This window comes from Trachurus trachurus (assembly GCF_905171665.1).
Source record: "Trachurus trachurus genome assembly, chromosome: 5".
Classification (NCBI taxonomy): Eukaryota; Metazoa; Chordata; class Actinopteri; order Carangiformes; family Carangidae; genus Trachurus; species Trachurus trachurus.
In genome coordinates, this window is record NC_139896.1 from 5,831,187 (window position 1) to 5,841,941 (window position 10,755).

General features: G+C 42.2%; 2 protein-coding genes across 2 annotated transcripts in view; one reads left to right on the forward strand and one right to left on the reverse strand.

The window, feature by feature from the left end:
- The window catches only part of LOC310985783 (rho guanine nucleotide exchange factor 25-like), a gene marked incomplete at its 5' end in the record, with an annotated part of 51,194 nt that extends 48,049 nt beyond the window's left edge, over nt 1-3,145 (reverse strand). Inside the window, 2 exons of the mRNA XM_083971444.1 lie at nt 1,964-2,176; nt 3,011-3,145. The remainder of the gene's footprint in view (nt 1-1,963; nt 2,177-3,010) is intronic.
- LOC310985784 (photoreceptor ankyrin repeat protein-like) lies at nt 1,982-9,334 on the forward strand (the record flags this gene model as incomplete). Its single annotated transcript, XM_083971445.1, has 4 exons — nt 1,982-2,242; nt 3,013-3,142; nt 3,829-3,969; nt 8,490-9,334. 4 exons carry the CDS (start codon nt 1,982-1,984, stop codon nt 9,332-9,334), a joined length of 1,377 nt encoding a protein of 458 aa, XP_083827571.1.
- Between the last annotated feature and the right edge of the window lie 1,421 nt (nt 9,335-10,755).

Here is a 10,755-nt window from a genome sequence, read left to right on the forward strand (position 1 = left end):
TTTGTGTGAATGTGAGTCCACGGGCCTGCGGAGAAGAAAAGTGTGTGAGCTGACGGACGCTCAGTAGGAAGAAAAGAGTCGAAAGGAAGAAGTCAGAAGTCGTCCAAGGAGAAGATAGAGAGATTTACAGCTGGTTGAAGCCCCTGTACGGTGAGTGTGTGTTCTCTGTGTTTATATTACATCACACTGACACTTAGTCACTGAGTGATAACAATATAATAAGAAACAATAACATAATGTACGTTATAGTTATGGATGCTGCTGCTCTGCCTGGGGTTTTTACTGCTTTTCTTCTGTTGAATGAAACTGGAGTTGGGCTCACGTGTCTGAACTGAATCGACCACTTTAACGTTTCTCGTGTGAAGACGTGTTTTCTTCTGCAACGTGTTTAACGACCGGGTGGTGACGAAACCACAGTCACTGATGTCAAACAAACTGAAATCACAGTTCTGAGCTGAGTTTGGTTTCAGTCTCAGAAACACCTGCCCCTCAGTTTGTGGTTGAAGTGCATGCACGCTGTATTTTTTAAGTGTCGGGGGGAGAAAAAAAATACTTTTATTTATGAGTGTTGATAAGATTTTAGTGATTTTTTTTATTTTTATAACTTCTGCATGAGTTTGACTCCAGAGCCACATGTGACTGTGGTTATTCTGAGGAGGTTTGTTCCTCATTTAGCTCCTGTGTGTGTTCAGCCGGGCTTTTAGATGCTGATCCAGTTACTCAACAGAGAAGACACACACACACACACACACTGAGCTCCTGTGGCCACGCCCACTCCATGACACACAGATAACACACTCATAATCCCTGACTGACGGTCTCACCCTGTGTCACAGAGCCTGATCTGTGACCAACAACTTGGTTCCCACACTGAGGAGAGGATTCTGACTTATGATTATCATTATTATTAGATTAGACAACCTTCAACCAGGCAATGTGCAAAACAAGTACTGAGGATATAAGTATATAAGGTGGCCTGACGTAAAAGTATTGATAGGTAAAGTGACTATGGTGTAAAAATATTGCAACGTAAGTGACAATGATGTATAAATAATATAAATACTACTACTGCAGGTGTGCATGAAATAAGAATATTGTGATGTAAAGTGACCATTGATATAAAAATATTGCAAAGTAAGTGACAATGATATAAATATAGATATGAATATAAATATACTAATACAGCAGGTATGCATGAAATAAAAAATATCATAATGTAAGGTGACCATGATATACAAATATGGTAATTTATTATTATTATTATTAATATTATCATATCTAGGCATCTGAATCAACTGAACTGGACTTAGTTTTTGTCTTCAAGACATTTCGCCGCTTATCTAAATGGCTTCATCAGTTCGTGTAAATGCTAGGGCTGGGACGATATGCTTTTCTCCCGATTCGATTCTTTTACGATTTTTTGGGTGGCGATTCTACGATATTGCCGATTCTCTCGATTTTTAGTCTGCATTTTTAACATTTATCTGCACACAAATACTGTAGAAGCCTACAAATTAACATACTACATTATAAAGTGAACTTAAACCCTTTTCAAAACCTGTACTAGTCTCTGTATGTAAAAAAAAAGGCTAACAAATGCACATTGCATAATATTAAAAAACAAAACAAAAAAAAAAACACATTTTTCAAAAAAAAAAAAAAAAATCGATTTAAAAATCGTCAAAAAAGATATCGCGATATTTATGTGATTTGATTTTTTCTCCCACCCCTAGTAAATGCCTTTTACCAGGACAAATAAGAATCTACACAGACAATATTATCATAATGTGTCATGACAGAGAGTTTTTCCAGGGAGGAAACATTCGCCCATGTCCACAACAGACCTGACTGCACCTTTGTTGCCGTATATAACATCCACCGTACATATACTATCCTCCCCCCTGATTAGTTTCTACCTGTGATTTCCCTGTAGATGTAGAGAAACGACACAGCACCACCTCACCTGTTCTGCTGTTAGACGATGGCCACGGCAGCAGAGGACCCTCACCTGGGCTGCGGCCCCGATGAGGACGACTCCACCGTGTCGGGCAGCGAGTCCGACTCGGACAGCCTCCTCTCCGACGACTCCGTCCTCCCGGACTACGCTCCGGGGACGGCCAACGGCTGCGCGGCGTCCAGGCTGTACCAGGCCTGCGCCCGCAACGAACCCGTGTCGCTGCGGAAAATAATGGAGAGAGGAGTCACGAAGGAGGAGGCAATGGAGCTGGACATCAACGGCTGGGTGAGAGTCTGATCGGAAACATCACAGGACACTAGACAAAGCTGCAGAAACACAAACAAACAGCTCAGTGTGAATGTGTAAGAGAATAAATATAGAAACTAACTAACATTTTTATGTGATTAATGCACTTGTGCATGTGTCACAAACACCTGGAGCAGCTGTGGTGTGACACACTCACATCACACTGCACATGTTTTTACATATTTTTCTATATTTGCTTGCTGATAAAACTCTTCATGCTCCTGTTGTGGCGTCAAAATAAGAGTTTTCATTTGTATAATTTGTGGCTGAGTTGTTACAGTTTCATGTAAAAATGAATACACAAAAGCTCTGATTTCGTTGCAATAATAATAATTACATTTTCATTAACCATTATTATTTGTTCCAGCCAAGGTAATTTCACGACTTTTCCCAATAATAGACAAACCAAAACACAACACTTTCTTATTCCCTGGTTGTAAAGGAGCAGGGAGATGATACATCTTATATTGCCTGCCCCTCACTGAGCAACAGTCTTACAATAAAGTAGACAAAACAATCGAAAACATAACAAAAAAAGTTTAAATCTGACATTTTTGCATTGATAAAAAGAGTTTGTGAGTCATTAATTACTTTTATCATAAGTTCTGATTGTTATTTCTTTTAGCATTTCCTTAAATTGGATCATTACAATGAGAATACCACAGTTTGACTCCAACTACAGAGATGCACATCTGTTTTAAATGACTGAACGATTTTGTGTTATTGATTGGTGATGTGATCACTCACAGAACGGCCTGATGGTCGCCTGCTGCAAAGGCTTCATAGACATCGTGTACGGGCTGCACAGCTGTGAGTTCATAGACATCAACCAACAGGACAACGAAGGCAACACCGCACTGATGATCGCATCTCAAGCAGGTGAGTCGCACCTGCACACAAGAGATTAACACAACAGGGTTGAAGCAATAGAGTGGCAACACAAGCAACTGACCAGTTTCAATGATGTTGTAATTAAATAGTAAATAAATATTAAAGGGATAGTTCTACATTTTGGCAAATAATCCCTATAGTCATGGCAGTAGGTTTGTTACCTGTAATTGTCGGTGCAAGCTATTTTTAGAACGGCGGAGCAGAGCCGCAAGCTGCTCAGAGCTACGCTACGGAGGCTCATGGGATTTCTTGGTTTCCCTCATCAAACTCATCAAATACACAATCCAACAACTCCACAACGCTCTAGTGGACAAGTTGTGACCTGCACATTCACCACGCTATGAGATAATAACAGAACGTTACCAGACAGAGTTGTTTTAGAGGTAAATTCATGCAAAACCGCTGATGCATGTTCCCGTCGGGGGCAGTTTTTCAGCAAGCAGTCTCTGAATTTGCCTCGAAAACAACTCTGTCGTAACGTTCTAACGTATTCGATGAGTTTGATGAGGGAAACCAAGAAATCCCATGAGCCTCCGTAGCGTAGCTCTGAGCATCACCGACAATTAAAGGTATGGCATTTGCCAAAAGGGTGAACTATCCCTTTAAGATCTGATGAACAATATATTATTGATCCAACATCTTCCCAACACGCTGCTGACACTTTATCTCTGCAGGTCACATCAGCACAGTCATGTATCTGCTCAACTACTACGCTGGAATAGACACCGAAGTGAGGGACTGTCGAGGTTTCACGGCGCTCATCAAAGCTGCGATGACCGGACGCACCGACGTGGTGGCTACTCTCGTCATGGCCGGTACGTCACAGAAATGATTTATCATACTTTGCTTTACTTGATGCTAGGGGTGTGACGAGATCTCGTGCCACTACTTAAAAAAAAATCCTGGAGGAAACACTGCACATATTGTTTGCACTTGAAAAAAAGAAAGGAATAATTCATTTTATTTTAACTTTTATAAATTTTAGTTTTAGTTTCAATTTGTGGAAGAAGAACTTAAAAGCTCATGCTAATATCATGCATGTAAAGAGTTATAATAAAAAATTTCAAATTGCATGTGCGACTCGGTTAAATAAAAGTCTGTTGGTCCAGTCATATATTTTGTCATTGTAGTTTTCTTAAAATCTTCTCGTCTCGTCTCGTTCTCGTGAGATGAGTGTATCGTCACACCCCTACTTAATGCACATCACAGGTAGGGCGGTCACAATCATGAAACTTCAGTTGATGATTAATTGTCCTACAAATAATTGCAATTATCGATTTAATTGTCTTTTTCTGCTCATTTTCTGCCACAATTATAGAGTTGAGTTGAGTTCATTTGGTCGATTAAGAACAACTGACATAATGGACCAAAAGGCTTATTGTGCCTACCCTCTGTACATCAAGATATGCATTTACAATTTGAAGATAAAGAGCAAAAAAGACAAACAAAAAAAACTGGACAGAATTAATATTATGATCTAAATGTGTAATATTAGAAATAAACCGTTTGTGGCCCCACTCATGAGTCATTAAACCACAGAATAAGAAGAGGAAGACGGGGGGCGCATGGGGGGGTGTCATTAAAAGTCAAACCTGAAGCGGTGGAAAATGACGTGATGGAAATATGACATTTCTGTGTTAGTTTGATCCAGATGAATGGAAACAAGTTTAACGATTTTGTAAATAAATTGTGACATATCTCAGAATCTGTGGATCTTAACAGCACATGAACAAATCAAACCATCATGACTAAATACCCAAAACACAAAAACAAAAATGCACATAAAAACAAAAAAGACTGTACATTTAGATTCCTCAGATCCACTAGTAAAGTTTTATTTTTACATCGAGGCTCCCTGACTTATTCACCCAGTGATGAAGGAAGCTGTGACCGAGGACAGTTGGAGCTGCTCCTCCAAACAAAACGCTGACATTAGCTCGTTAATCTGAAACTCCTGCAGCTCAAAATGAACCGTAGCAGTGAGAATATAGCTGAGCCCGCCGGTTTATCTGTCCATATTTGAACCCTGGCACTAACTTTGTTTGTGAGTGCATGTGCCAATGACGCCAGACCGGTTTAAGGGATCACTCTGAGGTCGTTATCCAGTCTTACCACACACACAGTAATCACTGCTTTACTAGTCTCACAGGCTGGTTCTAGATTAGCCACTAGAGCTAATTTTAGGCAACACACGTTTTCTAAAATCTCTGCAACTCAATGTTTAACATGGCAGCAAATATTGGACAATATACAGTAGATATAGATTACTATTCCTGTTGTTATTATCAGAGTAAGCTGTGAACTGATTAGACTGTTGGTTGAACTTTAATTGATAAGACTTAAATTGACTTTATCCTGGAAACTAGAATAAGATAAGATAAGATAATTTAAGATAAGATAAGATAAGACTTTATTAATCCATCAATGGGGAAATCTAACTGAAACAGCAACAACTTAAATCAGAATGAGACTTAAATATTATAAGAACTTGCAAGTATAATAGAAATAGACCAATGCACCAATGAGTGACCCCATTATTCATGTTAGTCATGACGAGGGTGGACATCTTTGTCAGTTCAACGTTGGCAGACTTTGGTTTTTGTTCATCTATGAAGCTCTAAATGGAAACTCTTCGTCATCACTTCCCCACTACGCTGCTCCAACAGTCATTCACTCAACACACTCAGCTGATTAAAAGTCTCCATGTAAATACTCATTTTGGGAAAACACCTTTTTGCTTTTGTGTTAAAACACACGTTAAAACTCAACACACTTGCACCACAAGTCAATAAAAACCATGATTATAAATCATTCTGTTCCTGCTTTTCTCGACATGATTCCTTCTGTGATTTCTTCTTATTTCTTTTTTTTAAAGGAGACATATTCTGCCTCTTTTCCACAAATTAAAATAGTTCCCAGGTGCCTTAAAGACATATCTGTGACATGCTTTGGTCAAAATACCCTGAGGATCAAACATCACAGCTCTTTTAATCCACTCAAAATAGCCCTGTTCATAACGGCTGGTTTCAGTGCCTGTCCCTTTAAATGCAAATGAGCCACTGCTTGCCCCGCCCCTTCTACCGGTCCGCAGGTAGCAGGTAGGGGTGGTATATTACATTTTTTTGGGTCAATTCTCACCTTTTGGGGGCCGGAAGGGCCAAACACCAAAATATACAGTATGTTAAAGAGCCTTCAAAAAGTGATATTTAATATGTCCCTTTAATCGACAGGACAGAGTAGAGAGACAGGAAATAGGGAGACAGAGAGAGGGGGAACGACATGCAGCAACGCCTGCTCTTCCCACCAAGCTAAATGATGCCCCCCTCAATGATTTCCTGATATTAAGAGGAACTATGCAATAGGGATGTGAACGTGTACGAAAATATGTACACGTGTACACTGTGCATTTTTTTTCGTGTACACGTGTACACGCTTCAGGACCGCTATAGGTTGCTATAGCCTTATTTTTGTTTAGTCTGATATGTGCAGCCGGTGGAAGCACTGACACTGCAGCCACCGTGCCGGTGTTACACCGGAGCGGAGGAGACCCGACGGCGGAATCGTCCCGCCCCCCTCCCCCCCGACACACACCGCACCGTAACTGGAGAGATCCGCCCGGTGAGCGTTCAGAGTCGACCATCGTACCCCCCCCCCCGCCCCGGTCTCGCTGACCTCCACCCTCTCTGATCCGCTGCAAGTTGCCAGAGCCCCGCGGAGCCCAGTCTCTCCCTCCTCTCCCACACTGCAGCACCTGTCCTGGGCTACAGCTTGGCTCGCTCCACCGTCCTTTATTTTTGAAGTATAACTAATAATAATGCACCGTATTGCCTAACTAAACACGCATATGAGTGATCAGAACAGTAAATTGTTTACGCTACTTTTAACAGGAGTAATAAGTCATTTAAAACGAGGAGCGAGCCGAGCTGAGCCGACACGGTGCAGCCCAGGACAGGTGCTGAAGTGCGGATGAGAGGAGTGGACAGACCGGGCCGGAACAACCAGCCCAGAGGCGTCTCGTCAGTCCTCGGCCGTCTTTAATGTCTCGACTAAGACACCCCTTTCAATCCGTTTAAGGTTATTTGTTTGTGTTTAGGGAGGCTATATTTGCATAGAATATTTTTTGGCAACCAGAAAAGCAATGTTTGACCCGGCGTTTATTTCGGATGGGCGTTTACTCGGTGGCGGCGCCATGACACTCGCTCGCAAAAAAAAAAAGGAAAAAAAAACTCACTCACGCACATTTTGTCTGAAGGAGGGAAGCGCGTCACAGCATCATTTTTATTAAATCATAGTTTTCTCTAAATTAAGACAGTGTGAGGGACTATTTTTCACCCAGCCCCCCAAAATGTACGCTATGTAAAAAAATAAAAAATAAAAAAATAATAATTGCGTGTATCGTTTAGGGATTTTTTACTAAACGTTTACAGTTTCATTCCGTGTAAACGTTTACACGTGTACACAGTCACACCCCTACTATGCAAGTCTGGTGGCTTTTCTGCTGTTTTACTAACCCTCCTCCCGGCCATGTGCATTTGTTTTCAACGAAGCCGGTGAGAAATCAATCAATAGAGCGGTGGATAACGTTACATATCATATACGATGTTACGATCATGTGTATATTTGTGTAGTCTTATCTGTCATAAACAAGAGATTACGGGTTACGGAGCGCGTTTGTGTCACGGTGCCTAGAGATGAGAGCTGGGACACCGGGTCGGAGGCTCTGTTCTTACAAGGTTGGTTTTCAGCCAAGAGACGCTAGGTGGAAGGCAGAGAGCCTCCATTCTCCCTGGAACACACACAAGTCAAACCATCACAATTACTCAAAAGTTGTTTAATTAAGGTAAAAATTTAGTTTAGTTAAAGCAGAAGTAAACAGAATGTTTGTGTTAATATAAGTCTTAAATAGTTATATCTTCCGACAGCAATCACTTACATAGAGTGTTTGGTCTGAAACACGGGTCTGTCAGTCACTCTGCTCTGCTGTAAGCCGAGGAGAAAACTTTCCTTGTATCCTACAACCTTTATCCAATGAGGAGAGAGAACGGCATAAAGGGGCGGTCCTCTCTGTGTGTGCAGCCAAGGGATGCGCGTGAATGTGGTGACGTAGGGACGAGGGCGGGGACTGCTAACTCCATCGGCTGACAGGAAGTTAGCCAAAACCACCGGATCGCTTACTTCTGCTTTAAGCTACAAATCCCGCATAGTTCCTCTTTAAATAAAGGTTGAATGAGTCAAATGTTCCCTGACTCACATCATAAAAAGAGGCTGAAAAGACGAAGCTCCTGACTTTAACCACCTCTCGTTTTTCTTCTGTCTCTTCCATCTTCCTTTCCAGGCGCTGACATTCACGCAGTCGACACCACAAGGGGAAAATGTGCTCGGGACTGGGCGCTGAAAACCGGCCGCTACGAGACCTTGAACCGCATGCGTCGCCTGACCATGCGTCCGAGGGCCGAGCAGTTCTGCGAGAGCTTCGTCCCCGAGTGGCCCGAGCTCGAGGAGCGAGTGGCCAGGGCCGTGGGCGAGAAAAGCGCCAGGGAGAAGATCACCCAGCGTATAAAAAGCACCTTTGGGTTCAGGTTTCCTCGTGACCCTCAAGACGACGGGGTGATGGACCACATGGTGCGCATCACCACCAGCGTCCACAGCCCCCTGATCTCGACCGGGTGTCGCCCCCTCTGCCCGACGAGCCCCCCCGAGGTGGGGAAGAGGCGCCTGGCCGTGCCCGAGCTGATGAAGAGACACCCGGAGAAGGAGCTGCAGGAGAGCTCGGTGTGCCACAGCAACGGCTCGGTGTCGCACATCATCCCCTCCATCCACTCCGCCGAGTCCATCGGGGTGTCGACGTGCTGCGCCGACACCCAGCGGCGAGAGAGCATGATCTCCTTGGCCTCCACCAAAGTCGCGTCCACGTTCATTTCGCGCAGCATGGCGAGAAGGAACAGCGTGTTCCCGTCCGGCTGCATCCCCCAGATCAACATCAACCGGCCGACCGAGGCGACGCCGAAGAAGGAGAAGAAAAAGAAGAAGAGGGACAAGGGATTCCTGGAACCGCCCAAGTGGAAGTACAAGGAGGCCAAGGACGAGAAAAAGAAGGAGAAGAAGAGGGCCGAGAAAGAGAAAGCGGAGAAAGAAAAGGAGAAGAAAAAGGAAAGAGAAAGCAAAAAGGCCCAAAAATAAGAGGGAGGCTTTTTTGTTTTTGAAAAATGTTTTGAACTCAGGGACTGAAACTGAAACATTCAGCAAAACACTGACCCTGTGACCCGCAGGCTGAACTGAACTGTAAAGACTCTTGAAGCTTTTAGTCTAAGTTTAGGCAAATATTACATATATTTAAAGTTAAAGGGATAGTTCAACATTTTGGCAAATTGGCCCATTGCCCTATAGTTTTAGCAGTAGGTTCGTTACCTTTAATTGTCGGTGAAAGCTGTTTTTAGAACGGCAGAGCAGAGCCGCGAGCTGCTCAGAGCTACTCTACGGAGGCTAATGGGATTTCTTGGTTTCCCTCACTCATCGAATACGTTAGAACGTTACGACCGAGTTGTTTTAGAGGTAAATTCATTGACTGCTTGTCAAAAAATTGCCCTGGACAGGAACGCGCATCAGCGGTTTTGCATGAATTTACCTCTAAAACAACTCTGTCTGGTAACGTTCTGTTATTATCTCATAGCGTGGTGAATGTGCAGGTCACAACTTGTCCACCAGAGCGTTTTGGAGTTGTTGGATTGTGTATTTGATGAGTATGATGAGGGAAACCAAGAAATCCCATGAGCCTCCATATTATGTAGCTCTAAGCAGCTTGCGGCTCTGCTCCGCCGTTCTAAAAATAGCTTGCACCGACAATTAAAGGTAACAAACCTACTGCTATGATTATAAGGATTATGGCAATGGGCCAATTTGCCAAAATGTTGAACTATCCCTTTAAGGTTGAAAATAAAGTTTATTTTTCCATTAATATATTCAACATTTATAGAATCAAAAACTACAATGATGATGATTCAATGCAGGAAAACCCATGTTTACTGACTTCTTTCTAGCACCTACCTCAACACTCACAAAAAAACACAGTCAGGTAGAAACATATCAAAATAAAAACACAATATATTCAAAATGATGATTCATCTTTGTCATAGCTCATTTGTGTTCTTGTCTAATTTTGTTTTCTTTTGTAAATCAACTTCAAAACCAACTGTTAATACTGCAAACATGCATCAACATGGAGGATCTGTTGAAATAATCCTCCAGTTCACTTCATTCAAGTTGTTTTAGTTTGTTTTTTTTCCTCATTTTCTGATATTGCCAATAACATATTCACATGACGTATCCTGATTTTATTAACTCTATGAGTGCATGGATTCAGTTTTCTTGAAATTACTAATAAACATAGGAGAGTAAAAAAAAAAACAGCATTTCAGTCATTGGTTTTTAAAGATGGTCAAACAGAGGCTACAAGTAGCTACGTTAGTTAAGCTTAGTCAGCTCACCTCGTGGTTTATTTATATCAAGGTTTATGAGAAAATATTTGTCCCATTCGATTCTATCGTCTCAGCTCAACAGAATGTCAGTGAACATTAATTATAGATGTGGGGTTGTATAGAAAC